Source organism: Boleophthalmus pectinirostris, unplaced genomic scaffold (assembly GCF_026225935.1).
Source record: "Boleophthalmus pectinirostris isolate CB_2022bp ecotype Guang Dong unplaced genomic scaffold, ASM2622593v1 HiC_scaffold_2, whole genome shotgun sequence".
Classification (NCBI taxonomy): Eukaryota; Metazoa; Chordata; class Actinopteri; order Gobiiformes; family Gobiidae; genus Boleophthalmus; species Boleophthalmus pectinirostris.
Window position 1 is genome coordinate 37,067,901 of NW_026571152.1, and position 21,455 is coordinate 37,089,355.

At 39.8% G+C, this 21,455-nt stretch overlaps 1 protein-coding gene across 1 annotated transcript in view; it reads left to right on the forward strand.

Annotated features, from left to right (window-relative positions):
* The window catches only part of hipk2 (homeodomain interacting protein kinase 2), a 461,145-nt gene that overhangs the window by 336,214 nt on the left and 103,476 nt on the right, over window positions 1–21,455 (forward strand). The window contains exons 4-5 of the mRNA XM_055155980.1: window positions 5,867–5,986; window positions 10,971–11,057. Of these exons, the coding sequence (XP_055011955.1) occupies window positions 5,867–5,986; window positions 10,971–11,057 (207 nt within the window). The remainder of the gene's footprint in view (window positions 1–5,866; window positions 5,987–10,970; window positions 11,058–21,455) is intronic.

The window sequence follows — 21,455 nt, forward strand, 5'->3', positions numbered from 1 at the left end:
CGCAATAATCGAGACCAAGACCTGTCCGAGACCACAGGGTCCCGAGACCAAGACCAAGACCAAGACCCATTGAGACCAAATCGAGACCATCTCTGTAATTTTCGATATTTATTTGTATTTTATATATTTTTTTATTTTGGCACATTTATATCTAAGTTTTTATAAATGTATCTCAATTTTATCACCTCAAGACTGAGACAAGACTGAGTCCAAATGTGTCAAGTCAAGTCAAGTCCAAAACAAGACTGAGTCCAAATGCAAGTCCGACAAGTCCAAATGCAGTCAAGTCCGAGACAAGACCGAGTCCAGATGCGGTCAAATCTGAGACAAGCCCGAGTCCAAACACGGTCAAGTCTGAGACAAGACCGAGTCCAAACACGGTCAAGACTGAGAGACAAGACCGAGTCCAAACGTGGTCAAGTCTGAGACAAGACCGAGTCCAAACACGGTCAAGACCGAGACAAGACCGAGTCCAAACGTGATCAAGTTCGAGTCGAGACAAGACCGAGTCCAAACAGTCAAACACGTCAAGTTGAGAGACAAGACCGAGTCCAAACACGGTCAAGTTCGAGACAAGACCGAGTCCAAGTGCGGTCAAGTCCGAGACAAGACCGAGTCCAAACACGGTCAAGTTTGAGACAAGGCCGAGTCCAAGAAATCCGAGACAAGACCGAGTCCAAACACAGTCAAGTCCGAGACAAGACCGAGTCCAGATGCGGTCAAATCTGAGACAAGGCCGAGTCCAAACACAGTCAAGTCTGAGACAAGACCAAGTTCAAACGTGGTCAAGTATGAGACAAGACCGAGTCCAGACACGGTCAAGTTCGAGACAAGACTGAGTCCAAACGCGGTCAAGTTCGAGACAAGACCGAGTCCAGACACGGTCAAGTTCGAGACAAGACTGAGTCCAAACGCGGTCAAGTTCGAGACAAGACCGAGTCCAAACACGGTCAAGTCCGAGACAAGACCGAGTCCAGATCAGTCAAATCGAGACAAGACCGAGTCAAACACGGGTCAAGTCGAGACAAGACCGAGTCCAGATGCAGTCAAATCTGAGACAAGACCGAGTCCAAACACGGTCAAGTCCGAGACAAGACCGAGTCCAAACACGGTCAAGTTCGAGACAAGGCCGAGTTCAAACGTGGTCAAGTCTGAGACAAGACCGAGTCCAGACACGGTCAAGTTCGAGACAAGACCGAGTCCAAGTGCGGTCAAGTCCAAGACGAAGAAGTCTCGAGGCCAGTCTTGAGACCAAGACCGGTCTCGAGTACTACGACACTACTTGAGATTTAATTTCTACTATGGAACATTCTAGACAAAGCAATAGCATCTCCATGGAGACAAGCAGGTGACGGATCCACACCAGAAAAGTTCCGCAATGCACCTTTAATTTGGACATAGCAACTACATTGGATTAAAACTGATTTTCAACACACAGGGCTCATAATACATTATATTTATCCATGTTAAAATATATATTTTCCTTTGGAGTTGTGTTTTGCTTCATTCACATTCACACAAATCCTGCATATTTAGGCTCAGTTTTTTCTTTGAAAGCGGAGTGAGAAAGACATAAGAAACAAACACAAAACAAAAACAAACATAAAGGAAAAAGATCTTCAGTAATAGTGGTCGTCCAGCATAGCCACACTGCATTGACTTTATAGTATTTGTTTTTTGTGCGGTTCATTTTCCCCTTTACTTGTTTTACTTGTTTTATTTATAATTTAGTCCTGTGTGGGAGTTTTTTGTGTGTGTGTGGAGTATTTCTGACCAGTTTGTTTCATGTTTTCACAGAGCTCCAGAGATCATCCTGGGCCTTCCGTTCTGTGAGGCCATCGACATGTGGTCCCTGGGCTGTGTCATCGCCGAGCTCTTCCTGGGCTGGCCTCTCTACCCTGGAGCGTCAGAATACGATCAGGTAACAGAAAAATAAGAGTAAATACACAGGATTATACAAGAGAATAAGTTTAATATGACCCCAATCCTCCTAGGGTCTCGATTCCCCTGTTGAAGACCTCTGATTTAGGATTTTATTAAAATGGCAATTTTTTAAACTCCAAATTTTACGTCCTGGTTGAAATTCCTGAACTGTTACCTAGCAACTGTGCTCTAGACAGGGCCAAAACTCCTCTAAAATAACAGAAATTTTGATGTGACAAATCAGATTATAATAATTATTATTTTGTTGAAATCTTGTATTAGAAAAGAAGTATCAGAAAAAAAAATTGCCAAACTTTTGGACAGAATCAACGTGTTTTAGAACTCACTATTTCCTGTAATTTTCAACATATTTCTCAACTTTTCTTTGCAGATTGCTCCTTGATTCATGTCAATGTATAGTTTATTTACAACAAGTATTATCCCACCAAATTAAGTAGAAATTACAGAATCATCAAAACCTGTTATTGGCACTTTAAAGATGAACTATGTAACTTTTCACTTGAGGTTCTGTCACCTTTTTGTGGAAATGTCATTGCTTTACCTTACATTTATTCAATTACAGGTGGTTTTATAGCTCAGAAATACTTGCCACTCCGCAGATCTGACCTGTATCTTGGTCTGGTTTGGTCTCCATGAAGTTAGAAATGTTTAATACCACACTGTGAAACATTCCAGACGAAGCAATAACATCCAGTGTTGTGAAGGTGACTTTTAAAATGTAATTCCCCTACAGATTACAGATTACATACACCAAAATGTAGTTTGTAACGTAATCCATTAAATTACTTAAAGTGAGTAACGTAATCTGAATACTTTGGATTACTTGATTTGCTGTAGAGAAGCAAAGATGAGGATCTTCACATAAGATGTTTTGTCTGATAAAAGAAAATAAAAAAGCCCAGACTTTACTGAACCAAATTAAAAATATTATTGATAGAAGAGAAGGAGACACGTCCACGCAGTATGGTTTAGTCCTCTTAAATCCTCTTTTAGACCTGGTTTAGACCTGGTTTAGAACAGGTTTAGACCAGGTTTAGACCTGGTTTTAGTCCTGGTTTTAGTCTTGGTTTAAACCTGGTTTAGACCTGCTTTAGACCTGGTTTAGACCTGGTTTTAGTCCTGGTTTAGTTCTGGTTTAGACCTGGTTTAATCCTGGTTTAGACCTGGTTTAGACCTGGTTTAGACCTAGTTTAGACCTAGTTTAGACCAGTTTTAGACCTGGATTAGAACAGGTTTAGACCTGGTTTAGACCTGGTTTTAGTCCTGGTTTAGTCTTGGTTTAGACCTGGTTTAGACCTAGTTTGGACCTGGTTTAGAAAATACCACCGTTTAATCCATTTATTTCAACAAAGTAACGTAATCCAATTACCACTCACTGAAACTGTAGTAACTGTAACTGAATACAGTTACTCATAATTTGTACTCTGATTACGTAACTCCGGTACATGTAATCTATTACTCCCCAACACTGATAACATCTCTGTGGAGAACTGACCCTCCACTAGAAAAGTTACACAATGCACCTTTAACTACGACCTTGTTTTTGTGCGTGGTGATTTAAAAGTTGGCTCCACCCTCAGAGCCGCACACACTCGGCCGCCGGCGTCTGTGCCCGTGTTTCTGCGAGCATGTGCTTGGAGGTGCTCAGGGGGAGGGAGGGCTGTTTCCAATCCCCCCTGACAGCCCCTGATGATTCCTGCAGCCTCCCTGTTTATCTCAACAGATGCCACACAGACACTCGTCCAATTAGCGTCGCCCCTGTGCTCTAGAGCAAGACATCGCAGACACTTTCCCTTCTCTCTATCACTCACACAGGACGCTCTGGGAAAACCTTCAGCGAGTTTGCACTACGTCAGTGAACAAGCTTCCCTCACTTCTATTTTGAATTGGTCTCATTTGCAGATGTTAAAATTCAAATCAATCTGAAAGCAAGTTTTAGACGGATTTAAAGGTCCTTTTATGTATTACGCAAAATAAACTCTTGTGAGCTTTAAAGGAACAGTCCAGAATTTTGGACATAGGATCTCATTTCCTCATGAGCCAGAGTGTTGGAGACGTGTGGAGACACTTTTTAAAATATTCCATCCAGTCCTTGTATTTGCAGAGGTCGCTGGTCGCTCCAGAGTAGTCACACTTTTTGGGGAAATTTATTTGAAAAAAATCTGAGACCAGGAACCAACATTTCAGCTTGAAAGTCAAGTTCTAGTAACAATAGAACAGAGAACAACAGACTGTTAACGTCACATATGAACAGTTCTTCAGATAAACTATAACATAAACAACAGAACAGAACAAGTTTAACAAACTCTCCATCTCACTCCAGATCACAAAATCCATTCAATTCTTCATCCTCGGTGTCACTTCTGAGCAACTCCGTGATCTCCGGAGGTAAACATAGCGCCGCTTCCTCTTCTGTGTCGCTGTCGTCAGACTCAGCATCAGTTCCAGTTAGAATTATTCCGGCCTTTCTGAATCCTGACAGGATGGTTTCTGTGTCACTGAAGTCCAGGCTTTGTCCATCCATCCAGTGACTTCCAGGAAAGTTTTATGGTGCATCCTCCCGGTGTCACAAGTTTCTCGCTCGCTCCAAACTTTCTTTCTGTTGCTCGATTACCATTTTCACCTGAATATTTCACTACTTGCAGCAGGACAGAGGCTCTTTCTGCAGGAGACATGCGCAGTAGAGTGAAGTGACAGTGGTACAGGAGGAACAGGAGCAGCAGATACTGACACACAAGACTAGAGCCTCTTGCGCCTGTCATTATGAAAATTTTAATATATAAGTCACACGGGAAGAAAAAGTGCAACTTATAGTCTGAAAAAATATGGTATTATTACGCCAGACTGTCGATGTGAATGTCTGTGTTGATAGAATAATGTTTGAAATAAAACTAACCTCGCATCGCATGAATCATCGCATAAGTAGAATTCGACAATTCCAGGGATGAAATTGTTCGACATTTGGATGATTTCAGCCCTGTCATTGCCAGTCTCTACTGAACAAAAGGTAAAAGGAGCTGTTAACTTGAAAACTATTGCTTCATGACATCACAAGGTGGAACAGAGCATTTTGAGCTTTGGCAATGTAGACAGACTAAAAAAAAAAACAGGAATACTCAGGACCTGTTTACATGAGAACATTTGCGGGTAAAAATGACAAGATATTTTATCAGAAGTGCCTTTCGTTTAGACGATGACGGTGTTTTTGGGACTTAAAAACGCAAAAATCTGAAACCACCCTCGAGAAAAAGCTGAATACACTTTGTTGTATCGTTTCCGTCTACACTGCCCAAGACGCAAAACTCTGGTCTGATCTGCTCACGTCGCGTACGCCTTTACGTCACATACATACAGTACAAAGAAACAAACATGTCGGATGGCATGCATATCCAATTGATGCCACACACTTTTGCGTCACCGTATGCACGCAGATTCCGTCTAAACACGGAATAAAAAGTGAGGACGCAACGCCAGTTTTGCGTCTTCTGTTCAGGCCGTCGTCATATAAACGTAACCTCAGACACTTGGCGAATGAAGCAAAACACAACTCCAGGTCTGTTTTTGATCATGACATGGCTTTAACCTCACAAAAGCCAATTTTTGATACCATAACACCTCGTTCCTGGCCACCACAGTGAACACAGAAAGTGAGACAAACCCTGCAAACTTACTCCCAATCTGCCTTTAATAAACAAAATGACGTTTCGATCAGTGGATCTGTGACCCGATGAAGATCCACTGATCGAAACGGTGTCATTTTGTTTATTAAAGGCAGTTTGGGAGTAAGTGTGCAGGTTTTGTCTCACTTTCTATGTTCACAGTATCACCTTTAACCTTAACTTTCTTCTCTTTATTTCTAAACAGGAAAGATTTTAAGTATTTTCAACTCACGTTTGACCCTTCTTTTCTCTTCTTTTCACAGATCCGGTACATCTCTCAGACACAAGGCCTGCCTGCTGAGTATTTATTAAGCGCTGGGACAAAAACAACCAGGTTCTTTAACAGAGATTCAGAGTCTACGTACCCACTGTGGAGACTTAAGGTCAGTATTTAAACATCATTTTACGTAGATTACACTAAATCCGTTGTGATTTCAGTACAAAGCTGAGGTGCGAAAAAAGGAGATAGAATTAAAAAACATAAATTATTCCAGAAGTGAGTAGTTAGCTGCTTTACGTGCTGTCTCTGCAGAATTTTATCACAATTCAGAGTGTATAGAAATATTTGTGCATGTGTCAACACAGTACAAGAATATGACATAATGATTCACAAAAAAGCATAACAAAAATAAACAATGCAACAAAATTCTGTTCATCTACTTATACTGTATACACTACTGTTATGGTCCAATAACATAGATCAAAATGTATTTAAAAAGGACACAGTTAAAGATTAAATAATTGTGTTACTTTGTTGTTCCTTTGTTGATCAGTTTTGTGAAGGAAAAAGTAACCCTTAACATCCCAAAAAAGACCCAAAGTAACAAATGAAAAGACCACGGTGAGTCGGCTAACGTAAAATACGATGGGACAGCGCTCCCTAAATGAAAAAAAAAACAACCCAAAAACTTTCCCTACAGAAAATAAAGAACGAAAACAGGACGTCTGGACTCACCAGGTCAAACAAAATTAAGGATAAGTTAACAAAAAGCTAAGGAACGCAGCATAGGGGTCCGGTCCGCGGACTATTTCGACATCCTTACATTACGACATGTCTCTATTTAAACGTGCCAGTTTTTTTTACACTTTTTAGTATCCTATTCCGACACATCATATGAGCTGCCGCAATGAACTTGATTGGTTATTTATTTAGGCCAGGGGTCTCCAAACTATAACTCAGGAACCACCAGTAGCTCGCCACCCAATTCCAAGTAGCTCACCAAGGGATTTCGGAATTATACCATTGTGCTGAATAAGAAAAATGTGTTTAATTACGTGCCTATTACCCTTGTAAACGTATCATTTTGAAGCCCAACTTTGTGCACTAACAAATGGTTTATGTATTATTGGCTCAACTGTACCCAAAGGCTCGCCCTTTTTCTTATAATCGTCAGTAGCTCTCTGGCATTTTTGTTTTGTAAAGGAGCTCACAGGAGGAAAAAGGTTGGAGACCCCTGATTTAGGCTGTATTTTGTTCTTAACAGTTCACCTACATGACGGAATAAATGAAGCACAAAGGGCCCATGCAGCCTCCGTTTTAGCTCAGATATTGTCCCGAAGGCTGGCCTACGCACTTTTTTAAAATACATGACTGTTTCCCATGGCGATCAGTTAGGACATTTTCCCACTGTCTGATATCCTCTGTGGCCAAAGTATTCTCTGACCAAGCATCTTATGATATATGGGAGCGCAAAGTATAATCGGCTGTCACATTAATATTATCCATGTCGGAAAAGCAGAATGTTTGAAAAATAGTTAAGTGCCGCCAGAGGTGGGGACTTGCGAGTCGTGACTTGGACTTGAGTCAGACTTGAGTCACTATTTTTAGGACTTGAGACTTGACTTGATAACATGGACTAAGACTTGGGACTTGACTTGGACTTGAGAAGACTTGAGAAGCATTTTTAAATCTGAATTTGTTCTCTTCTGACTGTAATGACTCACTCTAAGGTCTTGTCAAGAGATTTAAAAAGGGAAAGAATTGCATTGCTACAACTCTTCTGTACTCTATAAATACTCATACATAAATATACTATGACTTTATAAGTACAGTTTATCTTAAAAGTCATATGAATTGCAAAAAAACAAAGCTATATGTGGTACTTTGGTTTAAAACACTTGAAAAGACTTGAAGCTCAAAGCAGACGACTTGGACTTGACTTGGACTTATGGGCCAGTGACTTGAGACTCGATTTGGACTTGCCTGTCTTTGACTTGGGACTTGACTTGGACTTGAGATCAAAGACTTGAGACTTGCAAAACAATGACTCGGTCCCACCTCTGAGTGCCGTTACTCCAAAATTTAAAAAAAAAATTTTAAAAGTCGAAATAGTGTGATGCTTGAAAATTAATGTTTATGCCGCTACTCCCGACAATTACACATCAGTGTCTAAATACAGGGTTCCAACAGTTATGGAGATCCTGGAAAAGTCATGGAAATTGAAAATGTCATTTCCCAGGCCTGGAAAAACTCATGGTATTTTGTAAATTCAATGAAAGTTTTGGAAAAGTCATGAAAATTTAGTATCTCTTTCACACAACTACAGCGTTCTATTAAGTTCTCATTGGTCTATTATGATTATTTCCGAACGTTTGCGCCTTTTGTTTAAAAGAGACGACAATAAATGCACTGACAGTATTTTGAATCTTAAAAACTAGTGAGTGGAAAAAGTTAACATTTCATATTTAGCCCTAAAAGTCTGATAAATTCTACACATGTAGGTGCCGTAAAGTCATGGAAAATTCACTTTAGGTCATGAAAAAGTCACAGAAAAGTTGGGAACCAGCATAAGAGCCAGCAGGGAAAAGGCACTTTACTAAATATTCCAAAATAAGAACAACTTGTAAAATCAAAAACTGGAAAAATAAAAATAACAGACAATAAAAAATATCCAGGGGGAAAAAAGTGCCCAGACTTAATAACTACACACTATAGACTCTGTACTGTCTAAAGTCCAGCCTCCTCCAGGAAAAAAACATACCCACGAAACCATAGCCCTAAACAAAGTGGGAGTCTAATAAGAGTAAAATGGATTTGTGTGAGAGGATTTGGAAAATGGAAGACAAACTTGATAAAACTCCTCTCATTTAAAGCCTCCTTCCGACTGGCTGGATATATAGGCCACTCAATAAGACGTCTGGACCGCCTCTTAGCGTCTTGGATTTTACCGTTGGCCGTTCCCAGACCAGCGAAAACACGGTCTGGACTTAAAACGATCTCTAAATGTTTCATGGTGGAAGTCTGCGTGCGCTTTGTTTCTTCTGTGGAGTCTGGGTTTTGCAGTGGTTGATGAGAATGGAAACTGTAACCATCAAAAAGAATTATATTGAAGTCAGTTATTGTTTGATGGGGATTCTGAGCTGAGTTTGAATCAAAGCCTCACCAACTTTTTAGCCTTAAACAAATGCACATTTTCGTTGCTTTTTGTTTTAATTGCACTAAAAAACATCCTTACTAGGGAGACGAGACTGGAGATTGGGTCCATGAGAACGAGACAAGGCAGATTTTGAAAAGTTTTATTGATATAAAAATGTTTCAACCCAGTTAACAATTTTAACTGAGCAGTTTTAATATGTATTTTATTCTTTTGTTGTCATTATAGCGCTGTGTTTTGGAACCACAGCTGTCAAAAAGGTGTAACTCACTTTTTTTGTCCAGTCCAAATGTAAACACATGGAAACGACATCTCATTTGTCTTGTGGCAACCAGATCTTGTTCCATCTTAGTCTTTATTTATACTCCTTGTTTCCAGGGAAATGTTTTTTCGTTAGGTTTTAATTCATATTGTGGAATATTATAATTTATCTATCTCCATGGAAAATGTACCAAAGAATCAGTTTAACTTTCTATTTCTATCCACTTTATTCCGCCCCGCCCACTTTTGTCTCTACATGCTCCTAAACCACACTTTTTTTGTGGTGGCACTTCCCATTCATGTCAGTGGGGAATTTGTGTATCGTTTTGCATCTTAAATATGATGTAAAGTAGTTTCATTTGTGTAAAATGATTATGCAGCAACAAGTCACATTCCACTGAGGCTGTAGACTCTTAGGACCTGGTGTTTACATACGTACATATACATACGTATACGGGCGGCAGGAGCTCAGTTGGTGGAGCATTCACCCACCCACACATCTCGACATAAACATCACAGGTTGAGCGGTCAGATCCACTGACCCACAGGTTGGCTGGTGTGATTCCAGCTCCCACAGATGAATGCTGTTGTTGTGTCCTTGGGCAAGACACTTAACCCACCTTGCCCACAGTGTCTGCGTACACTGGTGTGTGAATGTGTGTGTGAATGGGTGAGTGGTTCCTTGTTGTAAAGCGCTTTGAGTGTCTTGAAGGTGGAAAAGCGCTATAGAAAAATGTGAACATTTACCATACGTAAATGTCCAACACATTTTGAGTTGTTCAGGCACTTAACTGAATAATGATTTGCAAAAACTGTGTATTTTGATTTTACAGTGTTCCATCAAAATGATTAAAACATAAAATGAGTGTTTCATATATCATATGTGGACATATAAATATAAAAATATTATAAAAATATAATTCTTAGGTTTTGCAGTCATCATGTCCCAATCAGGCCAAATAACAAAGAGAAATGAGTAAAGCCCTGCAAGAGTTTGGGTCTTAGGAGGTTAAAATGGCTTTATAGTTCCGATTGAACTTATTTGCAGATCGGTAATGATGATGGAGACGTCCACGGCAACTTCTGGAATAAGGTGGACAGAGTCATCTAAGTGACATGACACTACAAAATTACACAGTGTTGCTTTAAATAATGAGAAGTTGGCTCCAAATTGTTGAATGTGTTTATTCTGTGGCTTCAAGCAGAATTATCTCACGTGTGAATGTGAAAAGCGTTTTCACTTTCTGTTAATGAGTTATAATTATATCATTTTAAATTAAGCGCATCCTAGTTGTAGTTTGTTTACCTGTTGCTATGGTGATATAGCAGCAATATATAATGTGATTTAACTATTGCTGAAGTACTTATGCATTATATTGTGTTCACTTTAAATTTTGAAAAGTGTAAAGTGTCTTTTTTACATCAATCACAAGTAGAGCAGGCGTATCCGCTCTTCTGCCTTCCATTTTCCTTCAGTCTTGTGCATACATGTGTGGAGCATTTGTGTACTGAGGATAATGGAGCACTATTAGCTGAATCCGCTGTACGGTCGGTCTCTGCGTGTGTGAGATGAGTGTTTGTGCACCACCCCGGGGTTCCTCAGAGGGCGAGCTCGGCCCTGCTGCACATCCACAACAAGAGGCCATAATGAGCCCAATGTAAACAGAGGCGCTGGGGCCAGAGGGGAGAGTGTGATGGTCCCAGGGTAACATCTGCTTCTTGTCTCCTGCAGACTCCAGAGGACCACGAGGGCGAGACCGGGATCAAGTCCAAGGAAGCCAGAAAGTACATCTTCAACTGCCTGGACGATATGGCTCAGGTATTTACATATATGCACGAAACAGAACAGAGACAAATGTGGAGCTCAGTTTCCACCGGCCCCATAAGCTCTACTTGGCCTGGTTTTGTTTCCATTACTCTGTAGAGTCTTATCGTATCCACGGAATCAGCCCACAGCATTTTAGTACCTGCTTGTCCTGGTTAGAGCTCAGCAAACTGGGAAACTCTTACCTCTCTTCTAGCCTGATTCATCAGCCGGTTTCACTTTGTGGAAACCGTCTGACCTCACAGAATCCGTGCTCTCGACAGCTGGCGGGAACTTTTTTTTTTATTTAACCAATCGCTGCTGTTTGGTTTAACTGATATATCATATTTTCCGGGCTATTAGACACGCTCTTAAGTCTCCAACCCCATCAAAAAACGACCACACGCCCCACAATCCAGAGCGCCCTATACACGAATCCACTCAGGCACGACTTCAGTAAACTACAAAGCCGCACCACCCGCAGTGCACGCAAACACACACGGAGCAGACAGCGAAAAACACCCACAGCCACACTCATCACTCCACGCCGATGAGGAACGGAACGGAGGAACGAACCGAAAAAGCGAGTCCGATGTGCCACTTCTAGACACGACTGAACAACTGAGTCACTGCAAACACGCCGACAATCCGTTGGTCCCAGACAGCACCCTCCCTACACGCCACAACTGAACAAAGCCCAGAGTCACCGTGAACGCACCAAACAAAGTCCCACTGACCCATCCAACTGTTGTGTTTCGTTTAAAGTCCGGTGCGGTTTATTTGTGAAAAAAGTTCGAAAATAGACCATTTAATGACAGTGCGCCTTATAATCCAGAGCACCTAATAGCCCGGAAAATATGGTATTAAGCTTTTCCCTGTAGGAAGAAAGGCAGTAACGTCTTTCCCGTTGATAAAGTTCACCAAGCATTCTGTTTGTTTTGGCTTTAAGTCCTCGATCTCGGGAATCATTGCCAACACATAATATATGTATATAATATATATATAAAATATATATACACTTCTTGCAAACCGTCTAGTGTATTCCGATTCCTGATCTAGTCGCTGGAGAGAAATGAAATTGAGTGGAGGCACTTGGTGGCTAAATCTCTTCAACATTCTCTTCAAATCTAGAAGGGACTGGTATCAATAGACGGTCAAAATCTTCCATGCAAATTCTAAACGGTCCAACCACAGACGCTAATTTGTATCATGATTCTCTCAAATGCTGAAGACGTCTCCTTTCCAAAAGTCTCGTAATATTCAGAATGAAATATATAACTTCTTTTACCTGAGATAAGTCATAGTTTGGTGCTTTGATTGTTGATTCGGAGAAAATCCACGCTGTTTCTCTTTTTTCACATTTTTACAAGTGAGAAGCCATGTTTGTTTGTTTTGTGATGAACAGAGGATGAGTGTCTTTCTGATTGGTTAATCCACCTGTCAATCACGCCCTTTGAAATCAGGGAGACAGGACACAGCTTGTCTTTGTAAAGTTTGGACAAAGCGTGTGGTTCTGACTGGTTAGGTAAACGAAACTGGGTTCTAAGTAGACACCAGAAAGGTCCGGTAAGTACTGGAACCAGAAAACGAATGCTTGTTTGGTGCCAAGTTTCTGTTCCTTGGTTATAAATGTCTGTCTCAGTGTTTCAGTTTGTGTGTTTATGGTACAGATAATAATAGTTGACTCCTCACACTTCATTTTAAATTAATCATCGCAGGTCTGTTTTAAATCCCTGGTCCAACTGATACTTAAAGATGCACTACGTAACTTTTTGGATTTTTTGGATCATAACATAGACCAGAAAATACTGTAATATGGGCCTTTTAAGACTTGCAGTACTGGAATAACAATAATAATTTGTGAAGGTGTAAAAAACATATTTGGGAACTTTTCGGTTGGAGTCCGTCACCTGCTTATTTCTGTGATTATGTCATTGCTCTGCCTGGAATGTTCCACAGTATGACTTTAAACAGCTCTGCCTTACTTATATTAACTTACAGATGGTTTTATAGCTCAAAAATACCTAGAAAAACAGATATTTTGACTGTGAGCGGGGTCCCCTCTCCACAGCTCTGACCTATAACTTAGTCTGGTTTGGTTTCCATGAAGATTGAAAGGTTTAATGCCATACTGTGAAATATTCCAGACAAAGCAATAACATCTCCATGGAAAAAGCATTTCCAGTCCAATCCACTTTATTTCTATAGCAGATTTCACAAACAAACAGTTTCCAAAGTGCTGCACAAATACATAATAATAACAACAATTATAGAATGATAAAATAAACTACTAAAATAATACTTGTCTTAAAATAATAAAACCAATAAAATTAAATAAGAACAAAATCGTAGAATAGAAATAAATACCAATAAAAACACATAAAAATAAATTAAAAAAAAAACACGGAGGAGCACACAACTCACGCATTTGACAGACCCTCCACCAGAAAAGTTACACAATGCACCTTTAGCGTCCAGTCGTATTGCAAAGGCAAGAACTGATGGTTAAACGACTTTTAATCTTTCCTCGCCGTGTCATAGAACCAACGTAACAGCGAGACAAGAACAAAACAACAGAAATGACCATAAGCTCGTATGATCACCGTATTACGAGCTCAATAGATTGCTTAACTGTTATCCATATTTTAACATTCATTTACAAGTATCATTTTCAAGTCACTAAAATATACATTTACAAAGAAAACAAGCCTTGTTCCCCCGTCGACTGTTGCTACCTTTGGGTTTTTATAACTTTTCACCATAGTTTTGTTTTTCACTCTTTACCGTTGCTTCTTTACTTTGCGTCTTTAACCGTTAAAATATAAATGGACGAACAAAAAACAACAACAACAAAAGAATAATTAAGTAAATAAAAGATGAGAAAAAGGAAAGAAGAAAAGAAGGGTTCCAAGTGGAGGACTGTGGTTGTCTTTTGAACCATATCACTTTTGTTTCTGGTTCTGATATTGTCATATTTTAATTTTGGGATTTGGACATCATAATTGTGTGGTTGTTGGATGTTCTAACAGCAGAAAACAGGCTTTGGAAGTTTGCGAACTCCATAAATGCAAAAGGGAATCAGATGTGTGTGACTGCAAACCTCCGTTCAAACTGTTTCTCTTCCCAACGGAATTGAAAAAATAGTGAAAGGCGAAGAGACGATGGGCAGGATTGATCCACAGGAAGGACCAAAAAGGAAACCTTTGACTGCCTAAATCATCCCGAGTTTGCAGTGAACATTTTGTATGTGGAGCGACAACAAAGCAAAACCACGATCCCTCATTCAACCTTGGTCACAAATTTAAAAAGTCAACGCCAAGAAACACCTTCCACTGCAAAGAGACCAAGACGTGATGTTGCTGTAAAGTCACAAGAACAAGAAAGTGTGAGCTCAGCCTGTTTGTCTTCTGCGCCTCTCGCTTAACCAAGGCGATCCCGCTTTGACGACGCTCCACATACAGAATGTTCGCTGCAAACTCAGGATGATTTAGGCAGTCAAAGGTTAGCTTTTTCATCTTTCCTGTATATCAATCCTGCCCATCGCCTTCGCCTTTCCCTATTTTTCAATTCCGAAGAGAAACAGTTTGAACAGAGGTTTGCAGTCACACACATCTGATTCCCTTTTACATTCATGAAGTTCGCAAACAAATTTCTCGAGCTGTTTTCCGCTGTTGGGACATCCAACAACCACACAATTACGATGTCCGAATCCCAAAATTAAAATATGACAATATCAGAACCAGAAACAAAAGTGATATGGATTAAAAGACTAGAAAAGATCGGCTTTGTCAATAGACGCATCCCACTGGGAAATCAAACATGGCGGTTTGATGCTCACTTTTTTGGAAAATCCTTCCCAGTATGAATTGCACAATGACCGGAAGTCCAAAACTCTTGATGCATGTATTGAGGGCAATGCCACAACATGAGTATGAGTGTGTCCTCTGCCCCACAACCATGCCAACAGTTTTTATAATTCATTATCCATTTTGTTTAGTATGTGGCGTTATATAAGCTTGGTGTAATAATTTGAGTTGCAGAATTTTATATCTCACACATTTAGAAATTTGAGTGCACTTTTGCAATTCTGTTTCCCATTTGTTAAAAGTGTAACCTTGCTATTAAAGACCACAGACTGTCTGCTAAGTAAATAAGACCTAACTCGACCTTTGCGGCTCCTTTAAAAAGCGTCTGGCGACTGTTAAGGAGGGCGAATAGAAACTCTCCAAACATACGTACAGTAAAGTAGACTTAAGGCCAGTGGAAACAATACTTTATGATTCTCCGTGTCTTCTTCAGCTCTTCTGTCTGCCGTTCTCTGCAGCCCCGTGCCAGAACGAGCCATCACATCTCACGAATTAACCATCAAATGTTTGAAATCTGCTAAAATATTTATGCTCCCGAGCCCCTGATGTCCAGATGCTACGGCGCGGTGCTGCCATATAGAATTTTACCGACAAAACGAAAGCAGCTGGTGAGGAATCTGCCCTCTGCTCCTCATCTGTCCTGATAAGTTACAGACAACGGAGCTGAACATGTGGCGTTAAAGCTGCACTGTGGAACTTTATCCATGGAGATGTTATTGCTTTGTCTGGAATGTTTCACAGTACGGAGTTAAACCTTTCTACAGACCAAACCAGACCAAGTTACAGGTCAAATCTGTGGAGAGGCGACCTCACTCACAGTCAGAATATTGTTTTTCTTGATATTTTTGAGCTATAAAACGACCTGTAATTGAATAAATGTCAAGTAAAGCTGTTTAATGTCATATTGTGGAACTTTCCAGGCAGAGTAAGCAGAAACAAGAAGGTGATGGACTCCCAACCAAAAAGTTACACACTGCACCCTTATCGTGTTGTGTCCAGTCCTGTTTCCAAATGTTTTTTTACACCTTCACAAATTATTATTATATTATTATTCTATTATACTGTTATTACACTATTTCATGTCTTAAAGGGCCTATATTACCACAATTTTTGGACTATAAGTCGCACTTTTTTCATGGTTTGGGTGTTTCCTGTGACTTATACTCCGGTGCGACTTATAGATTAAAATTTTCACACTGAAGTCTTGAGAGGCTCTAGTAGTCTTGTGTATCAGTTTTCTGCACGTGTCTCCTGCAGAAAAAGCCTCTGTCCTGCTGCAAGTCGTGAAATATTCATCAGAAAACAGTAACCGAGCAGCAGAAAGAAAGTTTGGAGTGAGCGAGACACTTATGATGGGACTGGCGGAAAAGTGGGGATGGAGAACACAGCTTCATGGTAACCGGGAGGATGCACCAGGCAACTTTTTTGGAAGTCACTGGATGGATCGACAAAGCCTGGACTTAAGTGAACAAGCAAAGTTGCGCGGAGTTGATGAGGATGAGGAATTGAATGGATTTAGTGATTCTGTTCTGTTGTTTATGTTATAGTTTATCAGAAGAACTGTTCATTTGTGACATTAACAGTCTGTTGTTCTGTTATATTGTTATTACTAGAACTTGACTTTCAAGATGAAATGTCGGTTCCCGGTCTCTGATTTTATGAAGTTAATTTACCCCAAAAAGTGCGACTTAAATATGTTTTTTTTCTTCTTCATTATGCAATACGGTGCAATATTTTCTTATCTGTTATAATGTTGTTTTCTCATGAAAAACATTGAGCTTGTCTCCATGGATATAGAGGAGTTTTAATGCCATAAAGTGGGACATTCTAGACCAGGGTGTCAAACTCAAACTCACAGAGGCCGAAATTTAAAACTGGGACTAAGTCGTGGGCCAAACTAAATATTTATAGAAAAATTTCAACAACATCTGCATGTTTTCTCTTCTTTCGAGATATGTAATGTTAAACCTTTTCTGAATAAAATAAATGTTTAATAATAGTTTTGCTTAAACACTGAATCCAGAACAAGCAGAATATAAAATAATAACAAAATTTTAAATAAATAATGTCTCTATAGTCTGTCTGTAGTCGGTGGGCAGCAGAAAGTTACACAGTGCACCTTTAAACATGTGTGAATGAAACAAAACGCAACTCTAGGTCTGTTGGTGATGAGGAAACATTATAACAGAGCAGAAAACAGTGCAATATGAGCCCTTTAACTTTAATTTCAACTTTATTACTTCGGCTTTAGATTAGGAAAAAAACTCAAAACAGCAACAAAAAAATCCTATCTGAGTATGAGCGAAAAGCACATTTCTTGTTGACTGCACAGACACGGCGACAGTGCCCTGACCACTGCAGACGGTCTGTGTTGTGTCTGTGACTAAGCTCTCCACATTTGCACATCCTGCAGGTGACGAGAGAGTTCTGTTTGTTTTTCTTAGTCCTTCTGTCGCACCAGGCCCTGTGTATGTTTCACTACCAGACACTTGTTGCAGTTTATGTCGTGTTTACACCACATCGAAAATGTTTATGGGAAAAGTTGTGAAAATGAGAATGAAAATGCGGCCAAGGAACTGCTGAAACTTTGCGGCTTATGGGGTCTAAACAAGACCGTGAACTCGCGTATCGATCTCAGGCTCCTGAAAATGTGATGTTTAAATCCATTTTGTGTTTTTTCTTGAGTTTTCAGATGATCTTAAAATGTTTTTGGCTGTTTTTTAATATGTGCATTGTATCTCCATGGTAACTAATGAACATTCCTTCATAGATACACCTGTAGAACACCTCCAGTGTGATGCCACTGCAACGTATCAATAGCAATGTCCCATAATGATTCAGCAGATATCAATATGTTGTTATACCTTGAACACCTACTTGAATTGTTTCTTAAAGGGCCCATATCATGCTATTTTCAGATTTATGCTAGAATGTGTTTATAAATGTTTCCTCATCACAAACAGACCTGGAGATGTGTTTTGTTTCATTCACACGTTTAACACGCAAACCCTGCAGATTTAAGAGGAGTTCTTCACTCCGACTGAAAACACTCTGTTCCACCCTTGTGATGTCATGCGGTAGTACAGGAAGTTTCCATTGTGTTTTTAAACTCTGTACACCTTCACTAGAATCATTTGGAATTCCAAATCTATACTGAACTTAAAGGTTGTATAGAGGATTTTTTTAAGGGAAGAGAAATACAGCGACAGTCCTTGTGCGCATTCAGAATTACTGTTGAAGTTTCCTGTCTAGAAGTAATTCAGCGACCGTCAGTTTTTAGACCCTTCGTCTGCTTCGGTCGCGCCATCGCTGGACGAGATCTCCAAGAATCACCTCAGTTTGGCTTTGCTACTTTTCCACTTCTCTTTTTCTTTCAGCGACCTCAAAAACGGACTTTCTTTTGCGGCGAAATGGTCGTGGATTCTCGTCCGCCGTCGCGACAAACTTTGTGCGAAATGCAAGGAAGCGACAGTTCGAAAATGCCTCTAAGAACCGCTGCGTAAACCACGTAATCCCCGCGCTCCGACGAGTCAGTTATACTAGGGAGTTTGATTGACAATCTAACAGCCAATAGAAAATGAGGGAGCCTCGTTTTCTATTGGCTGATGTTTATCTGGCCTCAACACGTCCACAGTTGATAGATTTTCGTTCTTTTTTTTTTTGGTCATCATAATTACAAGGCTGCTGCGTCTCTGTAATGGTATTTTAATCTTTCACTGACAGTTTGAAACTAAAAAAAAATCCTCCATACAACCTTTAAGGTAAAAGGAGCTGTTAACTTGAAAACTAAGGTGAGTTTCAGAGTAGTTTCAGTGTAGTTAGCTCCTCCCTTCAGGCAGATATTAGGCAGTGTCCATCAGCGTCTGACCAGAACTGAAGAAGCAGATTGGATGAGCTGTGAAACGTATTCAACCAAATAAACTTTTGTCCAGTTGACAAATTGAATGTCTTCTTTTGCCATGATAAGGTGGAATATCGCATTATGAGCTTTGAAGATATAGACAGACTAATAATAAATCATTACATTTTTATACAGCACTTTTTCACTTTCAAGACACTCAAAGCGCTTTACACAAGGCGCCATTCACCCATTCACACACACGTTCATACACCAGTGTAAGCGGATGTGTCTTGCCCAAGGACACAACAACAGCATTCCTCTGTGGGAGCTAGAATCGCACTGCTCAACCAATTTTTTTATGTCGAGAGCGGGATTCAAACCACCAACCTTCGGATCAGTGGACAACCGCTCTACCAAATGTGCTAAAGCTGGGAAATGTTTGTCCATAAAAGGGGGAGAAAGGGGGAAAAGGATTTTTAAACTTACTTAATTTACAATCAGTTATTTATTTTTTCATAAAGTGTTGTCATTTTTGAAGGAAATTATAAAAAAACTTTGTCCAAAATACTACTAATAAAAGGTTACTCAAACATGTACGAATGAAACAAAACAACTTGAGGTCTATTTTTGATTAGGTAAAACATTTTTTTAACATGACTTAAAACTCACAAGAGTCAATTTTGCATAACATAGCACCTTTTATTATTTCTTTACTCTTCCTCATGTTCATCTGTGGTAGTTTTTGCTCATTGGAAGCTCTCCAGCAAATGCCCCACACTGATGATTTGCGTTGCTGACACGTGTGGCTTTGGAGCGAGTGAATCTTTGCATAGTGGTCAGTTCCCATGCACCCCTGACATTTGGATAGGCCATGCTCGACTGAAAGCTGATACGCGCTTCTTGTTTTGAACACCAAATACTGGCTCATATGGGATGTGCAGGACGGAGGGTTTTTTTTTTTCCCATGGCATTCACATCTGTGCCCGGTCATATCATGTTCTTCTGTTTAACCCTTGATAAGAACGAGCCTGGCACTAACAGGTAGTAACAGGAGTCATTTTTGCTATATTTTACTAAATTATTTTGTTACAGTGCTACAGTTTTGTTGCATATTCAGAGGAAGGAAACTCATTTATGCAACACATCTGACATTTTGCAGCGGAGGAGATACCGTGCTGGGGAAAGGTGAAAGTGAGGACCGGGGCGCGACGACTATAGCTTGGCGAGGGTTCTTGTGGTTTGGAGGAACGTAGTCAAGGCCGCCCTTATACTGAATACAGATCCATAAGAAAATTAGTGAATAAAAGTTGATTAATAGAGGATTACTCAAACATGTGCGAATGAAACAAAACACAACATTCTACCGTGGTTTAAATCTCAGTCAATTTATAGAGGACCTACTTAGTCCTCTATATACTTGTCAGTGAAAGCATGTTGTTTATTGTGACCAAATGTCCGTTTTTCCCCGGACATGTCAGTTTTTTTGCGTCCTGTCCTGGGCGTCGGGTTTTTGTTTGTCTTTTTTCCATAAAATGACGCAAATGTCTGGGTTTTCATTACTCTTCAATGGGCCACTAAATTGAGCGCAGTGTTGGGGAGTAACAGATTACATGTACCGGAGTTATGTAATCAGAGTACAAATTATGAGTAACTGTATTCAGTTACAGTTACTGTTTCAGTGAGCAGTAATTGGATTACAGTTACTTTGTTGAAATAAATGGATTACACAGCGGTATTTTCCTGTTTTTACATTTTGGGCTATCTCTTTTTTTTTTTTTTTCCCCATAATTCCACTAATTGCCGGACACTAAACCAGGTCTAAACCAGGTTTAAAACCAGGTCTAAACCAGGTCTAAAACCAGGACTAAAACCAGGTCTAAACCAGGTTTAAAACCAGGTCTAAACCAGGACAAAACCAGGTCTAAACCAGGATTGAACAGGACTAAACCATGCTGTGCAGACCGTGTCTCCTCATCTTCTATCAATTATATTTTTAATTTGGTTCAGTAAAGTCTGGACTTTTTATTTTCTTTTATCAGACAAAACGTCTTATGTGATGATTTCCTCGTCTTTGTTTCTCTACAGCAAATCAAGTAATCCAAAGTATTCAGATTACGTTACTCACCTTAAGTAATTTAATGGATTACATTACAAACTACATTTTGGGGTATGTAATCTGTAATCTGTAGGGGAATACATTTTAAAAGTAACCTTCCCGACACTGATTGAACGTCTCTCGTAGCTCTCTGTGACACAAACAGTCGGTCAGTCTGCAACATGCCGAAGCGCAAATGTGCATTTAACAATGACTTGTACAAGAAATTCTCCATTTTCCTTCCTGGTCGGGACAAGTTGGAGGCCGTGTGCAAAGGTTGCGAGGTGAGAGTAGCTGAATGTCGAGGCCCCACCTCCCACCTCCGGTAACGTGTCCGGGTTTTCACAAATAGAAATATGGTCACCCTATAATATATGTAATGTTTCAATACCATTATAGTGTTATTATATTATATTCAGTGGCAGAAAAAATAAAAAAAACATTTTTACTGAATTTTTGGTAACACTTTATAATAACTACACCTTATTTAGCCTTAATAAAGCATGAACAAAGACTCAATTAATAATGATTCACACTTAGTAACTACTTAATTAGCACCTGAATTAGCACATTAATTTGCACTTAATTCGCCTGTGCTGTAAATAGTTACT